The sequence below is a fragment of the Daktulosphaira vitifoliae genome, unplaced genomic scaffold, assembly GCF_025091365.1.
Source record: "Daktulosphaira vitifoliae isolate Bord-2020 unplaced genomic scaffold, ASM2509136v1 Scaffold_4, whole genome shotgun sequence".
NCBI classification, from domain to species: domain Eukaryota; kingdom Metazoa; phylum Arthropoda; class Insecta; order Hemiptera; family Phylloxeridae; genus Daktulosphaira; species Daktulosphaira vitifoliae.
Window position 1 is genome coordinate 18876793 of NW_026099575.1, and position 23404 is coordinate 18900196.

The window sequence follows — 23404 nt, forward strand, 5'->3', positions numbered from 1 at the left end:
CAGACAATAAATAATATTAATCAAGATTTGCGGTTTACAATCTTAATAACTTATTTTCTAAATTACACTATTAATGATTGAACATATTATTTAACTATATAAATTTTCAACAGATTTAATTTAGTTAATGTCTAACATTTTCAAATGTGGGTGCTGGGAAATTTTAAGATGGTACCCAGAGCAAAAAAGCTATTTTCTTGGGATAATGATGGTTGTATAAAAATTAATTTCATATGTACAAAATTCTACATAAAAAAATACATAATACTGAATATATATATATATATATATATATTTTAATTTCTAATATGTGGATGACAGTGTAACACATATCATATGTCCTATAAATTTTCATTAAAATTATATAGATTTTGTTATAAATAATTACTTTTGGAGAGTTGTATTCCCTACTTTAGAATTTTCTTTAAGGAATTGGTTGATATAATTTATTATTTAATTCATGATTAGAATTTTTACTAGATTTTTCCATTAAAAAAACTAATTGAAATAAAAAAAAAATTACCTTCTGTTTTTTAGCTTACTTGATAGTGTTGTAAAATGATATTATTTTATTCGTTTCAATTTCATTGGCTAAAAAAAAAAATGTCAGTTTTGGATTGTGAAGGGAGTCATTTTTAAGTTGTTCAGGATTGTTAGTTCTTAAAATGACCTCAGAATTACCCTATCAGTGATTGTTTTTCAGATAATCTGTGTATCCTAAAATATTTAAAATTGACATCTCACATCAATGACAATTTTTTTTATTAGCTATTGTATTATATTAATTAGTAAGATTATAAAACGTTAATAATAATAAATATATTCAAATTGGCATATTTAATAAGCATCAAATTAATTATTATAAAAAATTCATTATTATAACTTGTATTGTACTATAAATTATTATTTGTGAATATAATTTGTTTAAGATATTTTTGGATTCATATCTTTTATATATTAGTACTGATTTCTGTAATATTTAGTTGACAAGAAAATATTTAATAATATTATATGGAATGCAATAATTGCACTATTAATGATTAAACATATTAAATTATTTAACTATATATATTTTCAACAGATTTAATTTAGTTAATGTCTAACATTGTCCTCTTAAAAAACTATTGCTTTTGCCAGAGAGGACAAGAAAATCTACATAACTACAAAGTAGAACGAACTCCAGTATTTATGCTTTGGAGCAATTAAAAATGATTATTGCCCTCTTAGATTATGTATACCAGGTGTGTAAATATGAAACCGGAATTATTTGACATAAAATACTAGTTTATTGTACAAAACTGATACCATACATCCTATTCGAATATTGCCCATCGCTACTTATACATTTTTCCCATCTTTCGGGCAATTTATGAATTCCACGCCAGAAGAATTGTTGCTCTGATTAATTAACTTAATATTGATCTTGTAGATATTATTTTGACAACTGGATTGGAAAAGTATGGTTGAGAAATAGATAAAAATAAAAACAAATTTATTTTTAAAACAAACCTACTTCTTACTCAAGCCAATATTTTGAAGAATTAACTACCTTTAAAATATCTATTCATAATATTAGTTGATCATACATTCTTAATTGTAAAGTAGTTTTCAATAAGTACAATATAATTTATAAAAACCCAGCACAGTGGGGATGTGGCATAGTTAAGTCAAATATAATAATATCTGACAGTGATTAAAATCACTATCATAAAAAACGCTTTGATGCAAATCTGTAGATAATGTTTAATTTTAAAAAATTGGTGGATTATTCCAAAAGCTACGTGATTTCATATTTCCATTTATATCCTGATTACAAGTTTTAATATTTATAAGTGTAATATATGAATAAATATATAAATATATAATGGGAAATGGTCAGATTTAAAAAAAAAGTATGTAGCATAAAAAAAAGAATATAAATAGTACTTATCTTAAAAAAATTATACATTTTTCAAAAATTTATAGCATTATAAAGTTAAAAATATAAAAAAGATTTTTTTACAAAAATCGTATTTTTTTTATTAACTTTGATATCTATTTTTACCATGAAAAAAAATAAAGTCACACTTTCAAAAATTAAGTTGAAAAAGTATTACTTTCTATATGCATTTTTAAGTTTTGAACCCCCCTGTATTAATGAAAAAGGTCCGATTTTAAAAAAAAATTATGTTGAATGAAAGAAGTATATAAATATTATTTCTCATAAAGAAATTGTATTGATCCATACATTTTTTATTAGTAAAGTAAAAATTTTAAATATAAAATCGAGAAATTTTAACACAAAAATAGCATACGGTAATAATTTTCATCATGAAGACAAAATAAAGTCCAACATTTTTTTTCTATAATAAAATATATTACATAAGCTTTAATTTAAGGTAAATATAAAAGCGTCAGCGTATATAAAAATATAATAAATGATAGTTAAAGACATCATGCATCTATAAAAAAAAATTTTATTTTGATTTGGTCATTTTTGAAAAAGTTATGACAATTTTAAGAAAAAAAATTGAAAAAATGTTGAAAATTAGCGATTTTTAAATTTGTAATTTTTTTGGAGATTTCCCGCATTTACAGAAAACAAGGGAAATTTTTTTTAATTTTTGAAGGTAATGTCTTCAACTATATACGATTTGTGATCTTTTGACGTATTGTTGAAAGAAATCGGTTCAGTGAGATCTGAGAAAAAGTGTCTACAGACACAAAAAAAATCAAAGCTAAAAATGATTGTCCTAACTTTTTACCTTCCTCTCATTGTTACACATTGGCTCAAAGTATTCATTAAGTTAATATTTAACAAATTCACCTTTTAATGTGAGTAACTTTACTTCCAGGATATATTTGTTTATTTTGAATAAATTTATTCCAACCAAATAACTTTAATAGTTGCTCAGCTCCATCTACTTCGCCAGTTCTTGATGCAATACTTATACTAATTTTATTTAATGATAAAAATTCTAATACTTTTGAAGATTCTGGATAACATTTTATTATTTGTCCTCTTTTATCTTCTATTTTTCCAGATCTAAAAAAATATATCTTTAGTACTGTGAAATAATATAATGTAATGAGTATTAAATGTATTACGAATTTTTATGAAATGGAGGATCCACATGTGTATCAACCCAAAATGGCCATAAAGTATAATCTACAATCATTAAATAAATAGATAATAATATTTATGCTCATTTACACTTTTTTACAGAACTAAATTTTTAGTTCAGCATCTAAATTCATTTACTTACCATTTACTACTTATTAAAGTTTGACTAAAATTGAAGAGGTCAGAAAATAAAAATGATTACTAACATTTCAAAAATGTACTTGTTTTACTAAAACAAATGATGATATCACATTAAATATTTTATTTGTCAAGTAATAATACAATAGAATTGATTTATATAATGATACATGTGATTGAAAAATATCTTTCTATGAAATGTAAAATGTTATTAATCACTTTTATCCACTAATCCTTTTGATTATTGTTAATTATTTATTCATATTTAAAAATTTTAAGAAAGTAAATAATCTTAAAATTACCTAAGTCAAAAATTACCATTTTTGGTATTTTTTTAAAAGTTTCAATTGAGCTTGACATACTTCATTAAATTTCTAAAACAAAAAATTTAAATTAATTATTTAATTTTTAATATATGATTACACATTGAAATTTCACAATATATTATTGTACACAAGTACAATGTTAATCAATAAATTTTAATAATAAATCGTAAAAAACAAGTGCTACATTAAAATAAATAAGGAAATTTGATTACACTTATACATTTTAAATCTTTTAATGTTTTTTTATTTATGTAACATTATAAACATTGAAATTAAATACATGCATTTTTTAACAATGTAAAAATTACCCCGGTTTTTGATTTTTTGAAAAAAGCTAAAGAAGTTCAAAAATATAATTTTGTTGGTTAATCAATAAATCTTTGTAAGATAAAAGATGAGTTAAGAGTTGCAACATATTTACAAAAAAATTCTGGACTAAGCAGAAAAAAGAACAATAACCGCTTAAATACACTATTTTGTTATCATAAAACTATTTATGATTACTAATTTACTATCTATGGTAACCACCGGCATTTTCTGTTACAAAAATTATTATCAATAAAGTTGAAATATTAATCTAATTTCACTTTCTTTAAAAAATTCATACGTGTACTCTTATTAAAAAGAAGTAGTAAAGATAGTTCCTATTTATTTAAAATTCATGTACATCAGTAAATGTTATTGTTAACACTGTTAAATGTAGTAACAAAGTGTTTTTAAGAAAATTTTATTAATTTCCAATTCATTTATTTATAGTATGTTTCATTAGTTGTGTTTAATAAATTAAAATATTCTATCCTCACCTAAGATGAATATTTATAAGTTTGTTTTTTGAAGTCTTATTATATTAATTTTGTAAGTATAATTACATTTTACAATGTGTGTTATCCTATTAAAGTAATTTTTTTCAGTTAATTTAGAAGTTTAAAAATATTTTTCAGTTTTAAAATGAAAATTCCTTCATTTGGAAGTATTGTATCACTAGTTTTTTTAGTATACCTTATTAATCTTTTTTATTCAATATGGGTTATGATACAGCCACCCAAATGTTCCCATGAAGGATTATGTTTGAAACCTTATTTATTGAGAAAACCAAATTTAGAAGTATGTATTTGTTTAAAATAAATACATTTATATATATATATATATATATAATCCTATTTATTTTTAGTTAAATGTATTTGTTTCAACACAATCCAATCCAAAAGGATCTCAAGTAATACATGTTAGCAATTATCATTTGCCAAAATATGATGAGCCATATGAAAGGTAAAATATTTTTTACGTAGTTATGATGTATAATTAACTATTAAAAAATAATCCACTGAACTACACCTGTTGATACAAAGAATATACTCTTTAATATTTTACATAGTATTTAATGCATATGCTACAAAAATGTCTATTTTGTAACAGGTTGTTCAAAAAGTCTAACAAATAAACACACATTCTATTCACAAAATTTGACTTTATTAGCTAGACATAGTTATTAGACATAGTTTCCTTCTTTATCCATTGTCACATATCAAATCAAAAATTCCTTCTTGTTAAATAGCTCTAAACAGCTTTATGAATCATCGACACATTATTTATTCGGTCCACTGTTAGCAAACGAGGTACCCATTTCGAGCATACCTTTCTCATATCCAAATGTTATTGTAAAATATGATGCACGCGGTCCATTTAGATTTTTATAATGTCAATTATCTCACACACTTTCACTTTACGATTTTTCATTACAATTTCATGGTTATTTTTGGTTTTCTGGTGTATCTACCTCACTTGAGCGGGAGTCCTCAACATTCAGCATCATTTGAGACTATAAGACCGTGTGTAAATTCAGAAAATCGGCAACAAATAGTTGTTTTCAACAAGGCAGAGTTCTTATAACACTTTTCAAGCCATTCCTGGGTTTTCACAGTGTTTTTTCCCATAAAATAGCAGTGTTTAATCAACGTATTAAATTTGTTTTTATCCATTGCTTACGCAATAACAAAAGTAACTATGACTGTAACTTAGAAATACATTGATGAAATGTCATGAAATTTTGACATGTTTCTTTTGAAGTTTGGTACTAACTAAAAATCATAAGGATAAAAGTTATTAAAGTCCCCATTTATTATTAGCACTGAGACTTTTGAACCTTCAACAACCTGTTAATTATATTAAATTAAATTAACAAAGTACTTAATATATTAATAATTAAACTATTTAAAAATTATTGAATGTAATAAGTAATGAAGTTACATTACTTTTATCATATAAAAGTAACTGCATTTTAATAATTGTTAGATTTTTTTCATTTATACATTAAGTATATGAGTTATTTAAATTAAATCACTTATACCAGTAATAATTTTAATCAAATTTCACTCAAGGTAGTATTTAAAAATTCATAGTAGGGGAGGGACACAAAAAAAACTTTCAAGCTAACATAAAAACTTTGAGGGCGGCATGTAGTCCTATGCTTTCTCCAAATACATCACTGATTTCACTAAATATATTATATTAAATTACAAAATAAAAATATAAGAGTGAAATTAATATAAAATATAATTTAATTGTACAGTATTATTTTGAGTTTTATTAGTTTATTTATTTTTAAACTTTTTCTTTTACTTTTAATTAACAGAGTAATGACTGTACAACTTCCACGAAATACAAAAAAAAATGGTACTTTATATGGCCATGTATTTTTGAGTAAAGTCAAAGATACTCGACAATCAGGAGAGTTGTGGACATCATTATTATCTGATTATGATACAGTCTATACATTAGTACCAATGTCAATTTATAAAATTCCGGATTATAAAATTTTTCAATTGCTTAATGATGATAAAAATATTCAGAAGAATTCAGAAAAACCTGTTACTCATATAAAAGCTGTAATGCCTGTAAGCATGTTATCCGAACCATTACATTTATCACAAATCCATATGCCAACTGATATTTTTCAGTATATCAGGTATGTTTTAATTTGTAAGAAGCTTTATAGACTTTTAATAACTTGCATTTAATAAAATATTAAACATGTGAAAATATCAAGTCTAATCCACTTGTCTTGAAAATGATTCAACTATCCAACAAGATGATTTGCTGAATTTAGTTGTTTCATTGATTCAATGTTACAACATTTTATGGTTTTATTTAAAGTTTCATAGTTACTATAATTCTATGGGACAAGGAACACATTAATAACATTTAATATCCATTTCTTATGTTATATGAATTTTCCAATCATTTAGAAAAATAATAAATTTGCTGCTGCACCTTATATATGCCCTAAAATATTTAGATATTTTCTTAAATTAAATTTTTATCTTTATTTAATCAGGAGATATAGACAAAGCCAAGAGTATTTACCAGTATTTTTACATAATTTTCTTCAAGATCGATCATATAATGTTACAAAAATAGATAATGATACCTCTTCAGTGCCTGTACTACTTCGCTATGAACCTATAAGCTATGCAGGTTTAAGGTAATATAGAACTTTTTTTTTTATATTTATATAGAGGATGGGATCATCTTGTATATATTCTGTATAGTTTATTTATCTTGAACCACTTAATTAATCAAAAAATAAAAAATTATGTTTATATTAATTTTTTAATTATAAATAATAACCACCAATCAATTCTTATTAACTAAAAATAATATTGACAATTTTTATTTTTGTTTCTTTTAGATTATATGTTTTTTTAATTTATCAATCATGAAGTATTTTTTATGTTTATTCCTTAGGGTGTAAACTTCATTTTTTTAAATGCCAACATATTTTATTAACTAGCTTTTTTAATAGATAATGATCTAATTAAGAAAATTACTGATTAATAATAACTTCTAAATCAGTATTTAAGAAGTTATTAGCTTTTTAAAATGTAAACTTATGGTGAGATGTGGATGCTGTTATTTTATCAATAATCATTTCTCAACCATACTCTTCCTCCTATCTATGTTTAAAAATAACAAAAAAATTCCGAAATACTGATCCAAAAGATGTTGTTGTCTAGTACTTTTCTTAATAAGATCATCATCAGCTATTAAATAAACTAGTTTATTCAGTATATTCCCTTCTGAAAAAATAAAAATATCACACTTTTAAGATATAAAGGATAAACATAATAAATATTTCATCATTGATAAATTAAGAAAGCATACACCTAAAAGAAACAAAAAAAAATTCTCAATACTATTTTTATTTTTTGTTTAATTAAGTGGTTCCTGATAAATAACCCTGTATTTACAATTCTAATCAGTGACAACCATTATTTAAATAACTTTAAATAAGTATTACTTCTTGTTTTAGAATATTAACCCAAACACAATTAGCTATGGAAACTATGAAACAATTTGGTTTCAAAGATAAAGATATTGATGAAATAAAGGCTATTTTTGATACAAATCATTATTTATTGTTAATCTCAATTCTTGTTGCATTTATTCACGTAAGTTTGATCTTATATTACATAATAGGTATTATTTATTTTTCTTTAAAAATAATTGCAGCTCCTATTTGATTTTCTTGCATTTAAAAACGATATTTCATTTTGGCGATCAAGAAAAACCATGGCTGGTTTATCATCTCGTCTGGTTTTATGGCGTGCATTCAGTCAAGCAATAGTTCTTCTTTATTTGATAGAAGAAAAAGCTTCATTGCTTATTATTATTCCAAGTACAATAAGCTCTGTTATAGAAGTAAGTAATAAGTTACATACCTCTTTTCAGATTATTTAGTTTAAACATGTATATTATAAAATTGATTAATTTTTTAAACTGTAATACGCTGATCAACAAAAAAAAAAATTTTCAGTTGCAGAGATGTATAAAATCATTTCTGAGTATATTAAAATCACTGATTTCAGCATTAACCATAGATATTGCCCTATAGCTCTTTGAGATTATAAATATTTTTTGAAAAAAAGTGTGGAAGCTTTTAAAGTTATCTAATTTTTGTAATAACTGTCCAAAATCAAATAATAATATGTCATATGAAAGATACAGATATAGAGAATATAATACAATACTAAAATGTCTAATTCTTTAACTTAAATTAATTTTACATTGACCTAAAAAAACTATGAATTTTTATTAAAATTTTTGTTAAAATTTTATTTTATTTTAGATTTGGAAAGTATTTAAAATTATACCAGTTGATTGGAGAAAATTAAAATTTAAACAAGTCACATTGAATCGTGCAGAATTAGATACTAAAAAATTTGATGCAGAGTCAATGAAATATCTATCATATGTCTTATACCCCCTTTGTATTGGCGCTGCTATATATTCCTTAGTATACGAACCTCAAAAAAGGTAAATCATTATAGATTATTTTTAATTAAAAATATTGATATAATTAATGATTAATTAAAAAAAATAATTTATTTTTTAGTATTTATTCATGGAGCATAAAAAGTTTAGTAAATGGAGTGTATGCTTTTGGATTTCTATTTATGTTGCCCCAGTTGTTCATTAATTACAGATTAAAATCTGTAGCTCATTTACCTTGGAAAACTTTTATGTATAAGGTAAAAAGATATTTTACTAACTTCTTATAATAATTATCATACTTTACTATCTGTACCCTATTACGATAAATATTTTTACAATATAAAGGCTATTAATAAATAAATAAATATATTCTATTTTCAAACAATATTTATAAATCTAGGAACTGATACAATTTTGATCTTTATAATTTTTCTTATGTGTAATATATAAAAGTTCATATATGTTAAAACAAATTTTAGTACATGTTGAAAAAATAATTACAGAATTCAATGATGAGCAAAGAAACACCAGAAAAACTTTGTTACTAATCATGACTAGCTAATAAAATTTAAGGAATTTTAAGCTCATGGGCTTTGGAATGTTTGTCTCCATTACTCTCTCCTTAATCTGGGCCTATCTACAATTATTAACCCAAGAATTTCTTGAAAAGAAATTGGTATAGGTCAATTAACTTACTAAATATGGTAAAAATTGTCAAAAAACCTAAATAATTTTGATTTCTAGCCTTAGACATGTATAGATTTTTGGATCCAAAGCAACAAAGACCTACATTGGCCTACTTAAAAAATTAAGTTTATGTTTTATGCAATTTCAATTAATTGTCCCTAAATATTTCAAGAGTAAGTAATTACTCTCTAATTCCCCTTTCCTCCTTACAGATAGAGACATTGCTAGAACATTCAATTGATGAAGTTTATAGTAATATATTTAGTAAATTGAAAAATACTGCGTCCTTTAAACATATATAAAATTAAAGCTTATTTGATGTACTACAAAATGAAAAAAAAAAATTTGTCCCGACGACCTATCTTCTATATGCAAATGGCTACCGTATTCAAAAATATGCTATTTTTGTATTAAAATTATGGGTTTTGTATTTTATTTTAATAGAAGTTGATGTTGCTTTTGCAATTATCCATCAATTTTTTAAAATTAAACACTATCTACAGATTTGCATCGAAGAGTTTTTTATGATAGTGATTGTAATCACTGTCAGATAAAATCTATACTGGACCCAACTATGTCTCCACTATGCCGCGACCCCACTGTGCTAACGTTTTTTTGTAATAATATTTAATTTTTATTTATTTTGATGGGGAATGCTATAATATGATATGTTATTAGAAAAGTCGGTTGTAGTAGGACTACAAAAAGTCCTACTAAATTCAATTATTTTAAGTCTGACCACTTTCTAGTCAAATCTTCTTCTTAGGGGATTTCTAAGGTTCGGTATCAACATTTGGATGACCTATGTTGATTCTAACTAATTCACCTAATATATCAGACCATTTAGGAGCAGCAGAAGCAAATTTTACTGTCCTTGTGCACACTCCAATGTTTTTATCCCTAATTTTAATATATAATAGGTACAATATATTACTTATGAGTAACTATATAGATTCATATATCAATTTTTTTTTTTGACAATATTGATATTGTTATTCTAAAAATACAAGTTTTTAAAAAAAAAATACTCCGATATTTTTATTTGTTTCAAAGTTTTAACTATCAAAAAGCTTTTATTTTTAATCTTTAGGTACTACACTTGTTAATAATTAACATTTTAAATTTATTTTATTATTTTAAAAAATGTAATTTTTTAAATAGTTTACTAAAATTGTTAAATATTTACCATTATAGGCGTTTAACACTTTTATTGATGACCTATTTGCTTTCATCATTCCAATGCCAACTGCTCATCGATTAGCATGCTTTAGAGATGATATTGTGTTTTTAATTTACATATATCAAAGATGGTAATTAACAATATAGGTATTATAAAATTATAATAAAAATAAAAATTTAATTTTAGGCTTTATCCGGTTGACCATAACAGATTAGATGAAGACACTGAAGTAACAGATACAATTTCAGAAATAACTAAGAAGAAAGATGAATAATATTTAATTACTTTTTGTTTTATAATAATGTAATATTGCTCATTACTATAAAATTATAAATTATGGAACTTAATTTTTCCATGTAATTTAAATTCTTTATAAATTGTACAGTTCATCTTTAATTATTACTTAGATATAATTATAAAGAAAAAAATAATATCTATTATTCAGTTTATTTTACAAAAAATTGGCAACAGAAAAATATAAACAACAATCAACATGCTTTAAAGAGTAAAAGTAGAATAAATTAATCAATTTTAAAATCTCTCTTTAGAAATTGTTAATAATTTTGTATTCTAAATATATCACTATTTAATGATATAATAGTTATAAGTTTTATTATAATAGATATAAAGTTTGAACCCCTATTTACATTTCTTTGTTAATTACTAATAATTTTCTTTATAACCTACATCATTATATTTGTAAATAATTGAGGGAAAAAAATAGCTCTATACTCAATTATCATGTATCATTTCTTATTAATTTTAAGATAATGAATTATTCATAGATATATTTTTGTATACATAATTAAAATTATTTATGAGAAGATAATATAATACAGTTCTGTATTATACAATATCTTCTCGTTAAGATTGTAATGTTATCTATTGTGTTAAACTATTCCAACATAGTAAAAGTAAATTTAAAAATTCAAAAGAAAATAAAGTATTTTATTTTTGATAATTTTAATATTACAATACTAGGCTCCGCCCCAAAACCTCTAGCTTTTGACATCAGTGTGTAAGCCTCTTCTTTATAAATATGTCACCGATTCTGTTTAGGGATAACCGGCTACGCCAGTCACAATAAGTATTTTGCAGAAAACTATTACTTCAGAATCAATGTAACAAAAATATAATAAGAATTAAATTTTTTAAATCAGAAAAATTCAAAAAGAAAAAATAATGAAACGTATTGGGTATGTGGTTAAAGTTTGCTTTTTGGTAATTCACTAAATTTTCAGACCTTTACCAATAATTTTCCCATAGTTTCATGACCTAGTACTTCCATTGAAAAAAAAACTTTGAAAATAGGAGCATGCAAGTAATTTTTCAGAAAAGCATTTTTTCCTTGTTTTATTACATAATAAGATATCAAACCATTTAATTTCATTATTATATTAAAATTTTCTCCAATATAAGTAATTATTGTGTAATTTTACTGTCTTACTAATATCAATATTAAAATATTTTATTATTTTATTCCAAATTTAACAATTTTTAACAGAAATAAAAATAATACTTCAGAATGTTATTTTAATATTTTTAGGACATAAACTTTTAATTACGTTATTCTTTAATATCATTAAAAATAGTCAACAAAACTAAATATGTGTTTGTGTGTGTTCATTTAATAAATATTATATTTAAATACTTTTTATTTGATAAAATATATATATTTGTATGTTCTTCACATATAATAATAAAATCAAAATTATTCTTATTTATAACATAATAATAGATTAAAAAGTTCAAAATTTATTCAGACATCATGTCACTTATTAATATTGCTAGATTAATTATTTCCATTTGAATATCATATCCTGTTAAAAATAGTTTATCTAATATTTTACAAATATCACTCATTCTTGTTCTTCTTCCAGGATGATAATTCAAACAATTCATAATTATGGCTCTAGAATTATTATTTTTACAAACTCTAAGGTCAACTTCAAGAACTGAAACACAAAATCTTAAGCACCTTTTTAATGCTAGATCAAAAGTGCTACCATTTCCTAATTCAAGAGATCCATTAAGAATACGATTAAAAGAATCCATAATATATTCCCATAAACTCATTTCATTAAAACACTTCCTATAAGGTGAAAGTAAAAATTGATCATATTCAGATTTCATATAAGATGCGCACGGAGGGTGCATTCTGAAATTCTGATCCAATACTGTGAAATATTGTTCTACTAAATCATTTTCTTTACACTCTAACATTTCATTTGCTAGAAACTTTAACATATCACTATTAAAGTATGATATTTTTGTAATATACATTACAATATGTCTAACTTTTCCTTGTTTGAAGGTTGCAGCCAATTCAGCTAAATTGGTACTAATGGAGGATGCATTTTGATTGTGAGAGTCTTTCAATGTTAAATTTTCAAAACATTGACAAACCATAAGTGCATTTCTATTAGAAATAACAGTTCGAGATTTTATATACTCGCGAACTTTTGAATCACGAAGAAGATTCATTTCAATGACTAAAAATTAAAAATATATATTTCATATTAAATTAACTAATAATAAAATAAAGGTATTTGCAAAAAAATAATTACAAATCAAAATTTACTGATAAATAATTGACATGAAATATTTCCAATTAATTGATTGTTAGTGAACAACATTTTTACCTTAAGTAGAACAAAAAAAAATAAAACTTATCACAGAGACATTGTAAAAATTTGAAAGATCCTATCATAATTAGTTATAAAATGTTTAATTAGCAATGCTTTCTTAATTACGATAAAATTCTTCTATGTAAAACTTAAAAGACTTTGATTAATGAGAAAAAACATAGGTAAATAAGACAATTTGACGTCTCTCGATTTAAAAAAAACAGCCAAATCTTTCACAATCTTTAAAATTGTAAGTTACAATAAAACACATTGCATTTTTGATAAGATAATAGTAATTCACACGCGTTCGCACTGATAATTTATTATTTACCTACTTACATCAATTACAACATAAAACTTATCTTAAAATTATGATGAATCCTATATCATTCTGAAATGTAAAAAATTATTATATAGTAACTTTTTATTTTATTAGTTGCACTAGTGATTAAAGTTTTTAGTAACTCTTCTTATATTCCTTTTCAATTAGAATTCTAAACTAAATATTTTCTTGTAGATATTATGTTAACTATTTTATATTTTAGTCATTCGCCCGTTTATAATGTACATCACAGTTTCTTATAATTACCTGAATTTATAAATTAAAAATAACTTTATTAATATTTATGAGTGAATTATTTTATAATTATGGATGTTATGTTTGATGGCAATGCGAATTTGCATTGCAAACCTAATGCTTTAGTTGGTAATTTTGGATGGTTTTTACAAGCCCTTTTAGCCACTTTGGCGTTTTTATGTTTGATAAGTAAGTTAATAATTTAGTTTATGTTTCCTTTACAGTATTAAAATATATGTAAATTTATCCAAATATGAATAAATACAAATTTTAATTATTAAATAAGAAATTACTTATGACTTAATACTTTTGATTATCTAAATCTAAAGTAGCTTTTAAGATTTTCATCTTATTATGTAATTGTTCAATAATTTAACTATAACAAATGATTAAAACTTATATTATGGAAAATATTAAAATTAAGATACAAATCTATTTTATCTCTTCTTCTTCCTCGCTTTAATCCCAACTACTTGGGGTCGGCCACCCTTATCCTAAACTTCCACTTGACACGATCTACACTCACATCAACTGTCCTCAAATCGAATTCAATAGCATCCCTCAATCTCTTTTTTGGTCTCTCTCTACCTCTTCTTCCTCCAACATTCATTTCTATAACTGTTCTTACAGCTTCCGATTCTTCTCTCCTCATAACATGACCAAACCATCTAAGTCTATTTTTTCTCATCTTATCCACGACTGACGCTACACCTATACTCCCTCTTATATGCTCATTCCTTATTCTATCTTTTCTAGTCACTCCACTCATCCATATAAGCATTCTCATCTCTGCTACACTCATTCTCTGCTCTACTTTCTTATCAACCGCCCAACACTCTGAACCATACATCATAGTTGGCCTTATTACAGTCTTGTAGAATTTACCTTTTAGCCTCATTGGAATTCTTTTATCGCACAAGACGCCAGATGCTTCTCTCCACTTCAACCACCCGCTCTTAATTCTGTGTCTTACATCCTCGTCAATACCACCACTCTTATGCACAACTGACCTTACATACTTAATAAAACTCTCCACCTGTCTAATCACGTCCTCATCTATTGTCACTGACCTCCTCATTTCACCTACCTTGTGTTCTCCTTTGTTAAACTCGTACTTTATATACTCTGTCTTACTTCTACTTATTCTTAAACCTTTTCTTCAAGAGCTAATCTCCACACCTCTAGCCTTTGATTAATTTTCTCCTATTAACACTATATCGTCAGCAAACAACATGCACCACGGGACCTCTCCTTGTATTTCTCTAGTAATTTCATCCATCACTATAGAGAATAAGTAAGGGCTTAAAGCAGAGCCTTGGTGCACTTCTACTCTTATCCGAAAACTTTCTAATACTCCTATGTTTTTTACCCTGGTATAAGTGCCATCATACATATCTTCTATTATATTAATGTACCTTTTCAGGACCCCTTTTTTCATTAATGATATTACGAATTTTTATTATCTACAAACAAATAATGCATAAATGAAACACAAGTATTGTGTTGATAATAAAAATAAAAAATATAATATATTTATTTATTTATTATTTATTAATAGTTTTTGTACATCATTTTCATTTTATATCATATGTTTTTTTTTTTTTTGTTAATAAATAGTTAAACGATTTTGTGAACCTAAGTATGACCGTAGACCATGGAAAGTATGGTTCTTTGATACTTCAAAACAAGGTTTAGGAGCTTTACTCATGCATTCTGCAAATTTATTATTAGCTGGACAATTCCAAGATGATCCTTGTACTTGGTAAGCATTTTTCATGTTACTTTTATTATAATTAGAAATTAAAGTATGTATTGCATTGTTCTTAGTAATAACATATAATACAAAGTAGTAGACATCTTTTATAATAGAATCAATTATTCCTACTAAATATAATTATACAAGATGTAAACTTTAATTAACAAAATTATTATTGATTGATTTTTGCATAGGTATATGATACACTTTTTACTAGATTCATCACTTGGATTACTTTTAATATTTTGTGGAATAAGATTTTCTCAGCATATTGCACGAGTGAAAAATTGGGAATCGTTTAATTTTGGGGAATATGGTAAATCTCAATTTTAAAACAAATGACTAATAGTTTTTTTAATAAAAAAAACTGTTTATACAGGAAAACCAGAATCTATTAGAATCTGGCTTGTTCAATGTGGATTATATCTAACACTTTTATTATGTGTTAAAATAGTTATTACTATGCTAATTTCACTAAAAATTTGGCAAGTTATTACAAAATTTATTATGTATCCATTTACTGATCCAATTACTGAATTAACTATTGTTATGTTAATAATACCTTTGTTTATTAATGTAAGTGTATATTATAGAATATTTTACTATAAAAAAAACTTATATTATTTTACAATTATCAATTAAATTGAGTTATACATTTAAGGCACTAATGTTTTGGGTGACTGATGATATACTGATGCATCGAAGTCGTCACCGCATGGGACTTCTTAGGCGAATGAAAATTCAGTATCACAAAGTACATCAAAATTCTCGCCTTGATGAAGTTGCAGGGTCTGATAATGAAGAATTGCTCAATCTAGATGAGACTACGATGATTTTGCGCTCTTGACCTAAATTAATTAAGTAGTATATATAAACTATTCATTCAAAAATGTTTAAATACTCTGTATTGTGTTAAAAAATTACTCTAATGCTAACCTTTTTATTGATTCTTCTATTAAGTGCTATAGATACCTATTATGTATCAATTGATCTCTTCTATAACAGTTTTAAATCCTTATGATGGTTTTTTTTTCTTTTCTATGGAATTAATAATTTGATTAATACTCACTATTACATTTCTTTGATGTGAAAACAATATCATAATCTATATTAATATGTATTATTATTTTTTCATTATGAATTTTCATTTACATATTACATATTTAAAGGTAATTTAAATTAATAAGTTATTGGAGCAAAATAAGTATTTTAAACTAAACCTTAAATACTTAAAAATGTGAAAAATTATTGCTATAATTATGGTTATAATATAAAAATTAAATTGATGTATAACTTCAAATAATATGTAAATTCAAATCTATAAGTTACTAGAATTTTTACAAAACTATTAAAAAAATAGCACAATACATTAAAAAGTTTTTCTAAATATAACAACCAACAATATTAGTCATACTAATTATCTTATCAATTTTTTTCAAAATTCAATTGATGTTTATAAATATTCTTTTCTATTTTCAAGTTCATTTTTCAATATATTAAAATTAATTTTCTAAAAATTAAGTTTATTACTTTTTGTTTTACTTATTTATATGTATTAAAACTATATTTATAATTAATTATTCTGTCACAAGTTGTTATACTTTTAACTTTTTGTTTTTAATATTATTTATGTATTTAAAATCAAGTTCCAAATGTATGTAATCCAAGTCTTATTATATATTACAAATTTTATTATTGACAAAAGTTTTTTTTAAATGTTGTTATTATAATTAAATATTGTTAATAAACCTAAGACTGTGATAACAGAATTTATAATGATGCAATTTTTTTTATTGTGTATTTGGCTATAATTTTAAATTGGAAATGTATGTAAATATTTGCACAGTTTTATATTTGTTTTTCCTATATCTGTATTGTGTTAAACACAAAAATATCAACACCAAAGTATAGTGATATTAAAGCTATTTGTTATTTTATAATTTAAAAAAAAAATTTTAATATTTAATATGAAACACTAAGAATTCATGGAGTTTGAGTCATTTGCTTATTTTTAAATTTTACAATTACTTTTACATTAAAAATGTTTTTATTATATACTAAGAACTACTTTAGAACCTATATGTTCTAAGCTACTTATATATATTTTTTTTTTTTAATAAGTAAAAGTAATTTTATCGTACTGTTATTTTCTTCAGTATATTTATAAATTATTTTTTAAAACTGTTACATAAAATATTTAAATGAATGATAAATTTCCAACAATTTATACTATAAGTATTGAAGGCTTGGACACCCACTACTATCCTATCATCTTTTATTGTCACTGTTTTTTTTTTTTTTTTGAGAAATTTATTGTAAAACAGTTTTTGTTATTAAATGAAATATTTTTGGTTTTTAATGTATATTTCCATTCATCATTATAAGATTAGTATATCTAATCATAATTAAACTAAAATTGTCCAACTTAAAACCTTAAGTTTTTATCAAAATTATTTCTTTGTTTCAGTTATTTTTTCTGACCAATAATGATTTAGTATAAATATAAACTAAAATGGTTTAATCAATTATATAATAATTTTAGAGTCTACCGGATATCATTGGATAAATAATTGTTAGCAAACTAAAAATTCACTTAAAAGTTAAGTCTAATAAATGAATGGTACAAAATCACCACTGAGATTAATAATTTCAATACTATTATTTCAAAAACTTAGACGTGTTAGTAATTTTAATTGGATAGCGATACTGTTTTTAATAACAATTATTTAAAAAATGATTAAAAAAAAATGTACACCATTCTCGAGATATTTCTCATATTAAAAATTAAAATTAGAAGCATGATTTGTTCAAAGTAATTTTGCAAACCCTAGTAAATAATAGTTTTTAATACAGTAACCAAACAATTAACAAGTGTTAGTCTGTTATCGAAAATAATGAACGAAAAATATAGTTATCCTTGATAACAAAAATGAGATCTGATAATCAATTTACTATCTACTTCATAACAACTTTATCTTCAATGTGTTCTTTGAAATAAAAAAAGTAGTTCCTTCGGGCCGGATTTGAACCAACGACCTATGGATTACTATGATTGTTAACACTACAGTCCACCGCTCTACCAACTGAGCTACCGAAGGATATTTAAAGTGTAATAAAATAATGTATTTAAATAAATATGAAAAGACGCTTAAATTAAATGTAAAATTTACCTTTCATATCATGTTTATACGATTAATTCAAGTGTAACTCGCACTTTCACTAAAACGAGACATACGAAATAAATGTGTTCAGTAACACATTCTTGTATTGTAACTGCCTATGCACAAGGATTTAGTTATACAGCATACAATTTAATAGTACAGGCAACAATAATAACTTCTGCGTTTAAATTATATTTATGATTTGTTACTAAGTAAAGTCATGTATGATATCATATGTGTTTTTATAACAAACATTGTATATTTATCTTATTGTACAAAGCCATTCATTAAGTAAAAGATAATCATTTTCTTATCAACTTTCGATAATTTGAAATTTTATAAAGGAAAATATTATTTAATTAAAAAAAGCTACAATAATATATATTTTAATTTTTTTTTTTATCTCTAAGGATAAATAACCAAAACTTTCATTTTCTTTAATGACAACAATTTTTTAGTTTTATGGATATAATACAAAAAATTTTAAATAATTTTCTATTTATAATTTCTTTTTATCTGTTGAACCATTTTTCTGTTATTGCTTGTTTATGTTTAGCGATTTTTTTACCAATTTTCTATTAATAATTTACTGTTTAGCATACAGTAGTCGTCATTTGTTACGGGTACAATCGATATTATACATCCTTCAAAAATCTTATCTTCAATAATTCATATCTATTAATTTACATATACTCTTATATCAACGCAAATTGTTTTATTGCACGTGTTGAAATACCTGAGTGAAAACATATCCTTGATAATTACCATAAAAATAATTCTAGATCAACTGACACAGTTTAATGTGGTTTTAGGTTTTCTAAATACCAAATTTCTATATTTAATCCAAATCTTTAACACGTTGACGGACAGTCACTGCTATAGCAGTCATTGTGTTTTAAGTCGTAACTTGACTATAACTGCTATAACAATGATATATTTAGAAGTCTTAAAATGACATAACTGTTATAGCAGACATATTTATAATAGCTTTATCGTATTAAGTCAGATCAAATGTCCATTTACAACTTGCACACTTGTTAGGCAAAGTATTGGATGTATTCTAAAAATAGATTGTTGAAAAATAATGTGGTTTTTTTTTGTATTTCTTTATTATGCATAATACAATCTTATTTGTAGAAAATGACAATTTAATCATCAACGTCATATTTTAACTATAATACTATAGGCCAGTCAACGAAGGAAAAATGGCGGAAAAAATTCCCAACCAAATTTTTTTTTTTTAAAAAGTTGAATTAAGATATGTATAATGACATACTAAAAGTCCTCATCGATTGGACTTGAGCTTTTTTTTTTACAGCCTCGCAAAAGTTCAAAAATATGAGCTTTTTTAATTTTCTCAAAAAATATATAACTTACAAAAAAAAGTTTCGTACAAAAGTTATTTAAAAAACAATTTTAAACAAAAAAGGTATCTTATATTTTTTCATTTAAACAAATATTTTTCGAGTTACATTACATTTAATATGAGTACTAAAATTTATTTTCCAATTTTTTTCATTTTACGGTTACTTTTTATCATGTTATACTTACATTAGACAAAATGTTATAAATGCATATGTGTGTATGTGTAAGTATTTATTTATAGTATCATTAAACTGTAGTGTATAATAAGATACAACCGATAGAGTAAGTAATTGATTTGACGCTATATTGTTTAAACCCAACTAAACGCTAAATTGTACATTCCTAAACAACAATTATATTATGTCAATTGCCACCAGAATTTTTGCTAATCTTTTTCTTTTTCTTTGCCTTAATCCCAACTACTTGGGGTCGGCCACCCTCATCCTAAACTTCCACTTGACACGATCTCCAACATCTTCTACGCTTACATCAGGTGTTCTCATATCGCATTCAATAACATCTCTCCATCTCTTTTTGGTCTTCCTCTACCTCTTCTTCCTTCAACATTCATTTCTATAACTGTTCTTACGGCTTTCTTTTCTCCTCATAACATGACTAAATCATCTAAGTCTATTTTCTCTCATCTTATCCACGATTGATGCTACACCTATACTCCCTCTTATATGATCGTTCCTTATTCTATCTTTTCTAGTCACTCCACTCATCCAACTAAGCTTTCTTCTCTGCTACACTCATTTTCTGCTCTACTTTCTTATCAACCGCCCAACACTCTGAACCATACATCATAGCTAGTCTCACTACATTGTTGTAGAATTTATCTTTTAGCCTCATTGGAAATCTTTTATCGCATAAGACACCAGACGCTTCTCTCTACTTCAACCACCCGCACTTAAACCTGTGTCTTACATTCTCGTCAATACCATCGCTCTTTTGCACTATTGATCCTAAATACTTAAAACTTTCTACCTCCCCATTCACACTCTCGCTTATTGTCACTGATCTCCTCATTTCACCTACCTCATGTTCTCTTTTTTCAACCCAGCCAGAATTTCTGGTAATGATAAAATTAATTGTCATAAAGTGTCTAAAATTGGTCTTGTTCTAGTAAACTCAATGGTAGATAATAACTTTCATGATATAGATCTTAAAAGGTCAAATAAAGTTATAACTGTATCTTCAATAACTTCTATTGTTAAAATTAATAATAAAATAATTAAAGTAAATCCACTGCTACTATTTCAACTAATCGCTATTTAAAAAAAAACCAGCAGTGTCCCGGCACAGTGTGTATAATTGGGTGCAGTATAGATGATATGTGACAATGATTAAAATCATTATCAAAAAACAACACCTTGATGCAAATCTGTAGATAGTGTTTAATTTTAAAATTTTAATGGATTATTACAAAAACTACATGGTCTCCTATTTCCTTATTTATATCCTAAATTCAAGTTATATGCATTACTAGTGCAAAGTATGTAATCGATGAAGTATTTCTCCACTATAAACTTATTTGACAAATGTATCAAACAAAATTTTTTTCCATTTTCTTATTCATTTTCCCATTCTAAATTTTGATAGAATATATCTTCAACAAAAGTACAATTTTCTTAATCTTCAATCTTTATTTCTATTGAATTTGTACACCAATGACCTTTGCAATGTTCACATATAATAGAACATTGAAGCCCTGTTTTTCGGCAGCCACAACTTTTACCACCTCCAGCACCAGACTAAAGGCCGTTTTATGACAATTATCTTTATTATTAGCAGAAATTCCGGTGGCAATTGACATAATATAATTGTTGTTTAGGAATGTACAATTTAGCGTTTAGTTGGGTTTAAACAATATAGCGTCAAATCAATTACTTACTCTATCGGTTGTATCTTATTATACACTACACTTTAATGATACTATAAATAAATAAACTTACACATACACACATATGCATTTATAACATTTTGTCTAATGTAAGTATAACATGATAAAAAGTAACCGTAAAATGAAAAAAATTGGAAAATAAATTTTAGTACTCATATTAAATGTAATGTAACTCGAAAAATATTTGTTTAAATGAAAAAATATAAGATACCTTTTTTGTTTAAAATTGTTTTTTAAATAACTTTTGTACGAAACTTTTTTTTGTAAGTTAAATATTTTTTGAGAAAATTAAAAAAGCTCATATTTTTGAACTTTTGCGAGGCTGTAAAAAAAAAAGCTCAAGTCCAATCGATGAGGACTTTTAGTATGTCATTATACATATCTTAATTCAACTTTAAAAAAAAAAAAAATTTGGTTGGGAATTTTTTCCGCCATTCGCCAAAATTACTCCTTCGTTGACTGGCCTACTAGTAATGTGTATATTATTATACATACTTATACAAATCGTATTAGTATGTCTACAGATTTAGTCGTGGTATGACATATTTGCCTTGTACGATTTAGTTATGAGACTTTTGAGACCATATTTAAATAAAGACCACCATCTTTTTATGGACAATTTTTATAATAGTATTGGTTTGTCGAAAATATTACTTGATTAAACTCATACAACCGGAACTCTAAGATCGAATAGAAAATATAATCCTACTCGAATCACAGGTAAAGATGTTAAACTTAAGAAAGGAGACCACAAGTTTTCTAGAAAGAGATCGATTTATGTTAGCAGATGGAAAGACAAAAGGGATGTTTTTAACATAACTACTGGATACCATCATTTGATGACCACTATGCTAAATTAACGTGGGATAAATATTCAAAAATCAAAACAAATAATCGAGTACAACTCAAATATGTCTGGTATATTATGACCAAATGCTGTCATATTATTCAAGTCCTAGAAAAACCATCAAGTGGTGCAAGAAAGTACTGTTTCATCTTCTTGATAATCTTTGTGGAACTCATTCTACATATACAAAAAAAAATTTCCTCAGTATACAGAACATTTTATTGATTTTCATTGTGAAGTTGTCAGAAAACTTATTCACTTACCAACTCACATAGCAAATGGACGTCAATTGGTCAACAAGGATAAAGGAAAAAGCAGCAATAATTTGAACATTCAATTTCACTCACAAGAGAAGATACCATTACCAGAGGATAAGATAAATATTTTATATTATGTGTAAAATAATTGTAATGAATTTAATTTTTTTTTTTTTTGATTTTTCTCAAGACTGGCCAAGGAAAAC

General features: G+C 24.7%; 4 protein-coding genes and 1 non-coding gene across 8 annotated transcripts in view; 2 read left to right on the forward strand and 3 right to left on the reverse strand.

The window, feature by feature from the left end:
• The window catches only part of LOC126905145 (magnesium-dependent phosphatase 1-like), a 6318-nt gene extending 2279 nt beyond the window's left edge, over window positions 1-4039 (reverse strand). Inside the window, exons 1-4 of the mRNA XM_050684594.1 lie at window positions 3876-4039; window positions 3544-3615; window positions 3088-3148; window positions 2807-3025 (exon numbers count right to left, since the gene is read on the reverse strand). Coding sequence (XP_050540551.1) covers window positions 2807-3025; window positions 3088-3148; window positions 3544-3601 — 338 coding nt within the window. The 5' untranslated portion in view covers window positions 3602-3615; window positions 3876-4039. The remainder of the gene's footprint in view (window positions 1-2806; window positions 3026-3087; window positions 3149-3543; window positions 3616-3875) is intronic.
• A 196-nt stretch (window positions 4040-4235) lies between these two features.
• Window positions 4236-11142, forward strand: LOC126905137 (lipid scramblase CLPTM1L). 2 transcript variants are annotated; one of them, XM_050684579.1, is made up of 11 exons: window positions 4236-4422; window positions 4509-4671; window positions 4739-4836; window positions 6200-6532; window positions 6902-7048; window positions 7877-8015; window positions 8077-8265; window positions 8693-8880; window positions 8960-9095; window positions 10720-10835; window positions 10892-11142. In XM_050684579.1, exons 2-11 carry the CDS (start codon window positions 4516-4518, stop codon window positions 10977-10979), a joined length of 1590 nt encoding a protein of 529 aa, XP_050540536.1. In that variant the 5' UTR covers window positions 4236-4422; window positions 4509-4515; the 3' UTR covers window positions 10980-11142. The 2 variants fall into 2 exon arrangements, with proteins under 2 accessions (XP_050540536.1, XP_050540537.1); XM_050684580.1 differs by lacking the exon at window positions 4236-4422 and having other exon boundaries at window positions 4492-4671.
• Window positions 11143-12347: 1205 nt separating this feature from the next.
• Window positions 12348-13578, reverse strand: LOC126905142 (uncharacterized). 3 transcript variants are annotated; one of them, XM_050684590.1, is made up of 2 exons: window positions 13287-13578; window positions 12348-13197 (listed from the first exon to the last, which is right to left on the reverse strand). In XM_050684590.1, exons 1-2 carry the CDS (start codon window positions 13339-13341, stop codon window positions 12461-12463), a joined length of 792 nt encoding a protein of 263 aa, XP_050540547.1. In that variant the 5' UTR covers window positions 13342-13578; the 3' UTR covers window positions 12348-12460. The 3 variants fall into 3 exon arrangements, with proteins under 3 accessions (XP_050540547.1, XP_050540549.1, XP_050540548.1); XM_050684592.1 differs by having other exon boundaries at window positions 12350-13197; window positions 13273-13578; XM_050684591.1 differs by having other exon boundaries at window positions 12351-13197; window positions 13348-13577.
• A 163-nt stretch (window positions 13579-13741) lies between these two features.
• Window positions 13742-16671, forward strand: LOC126905143 (store-operated calcium entry regulator STIMATE-like). Its single transcript, XM_050684593.1, has 5 exons — window positions 13742-14098; window positions 15527-15671; window positions 15860-15981; window positions 16045-16241; window positions 16327-16671. Exons 1-5 carry the CDS (start codon window positions 13981-13983, stop codon window positions 16510-16512), a joined length of 768 nt encoding a protein of 255 aa, XP_050540550.1. The 5' UTR covers window positions 13742-13980; the 3' UTR covers window positions 16513-16671.
• A 2002-nt stretch (window positions 16672-18673) lies between these two features.
• Window positions 18674-18763, reverse strand: Trnay-gua (transfer RNA tyrosine (anticodon GUA)). Its single transcript is given in 2 exon segments — window positions 18674-18709; window positions 18727-18763. It is a non-coding gene; the product is annotated as a tRNA-Tyr (tRNA).
• Window positions 18764-23404: the final 4641 nt, after the last annotated feature.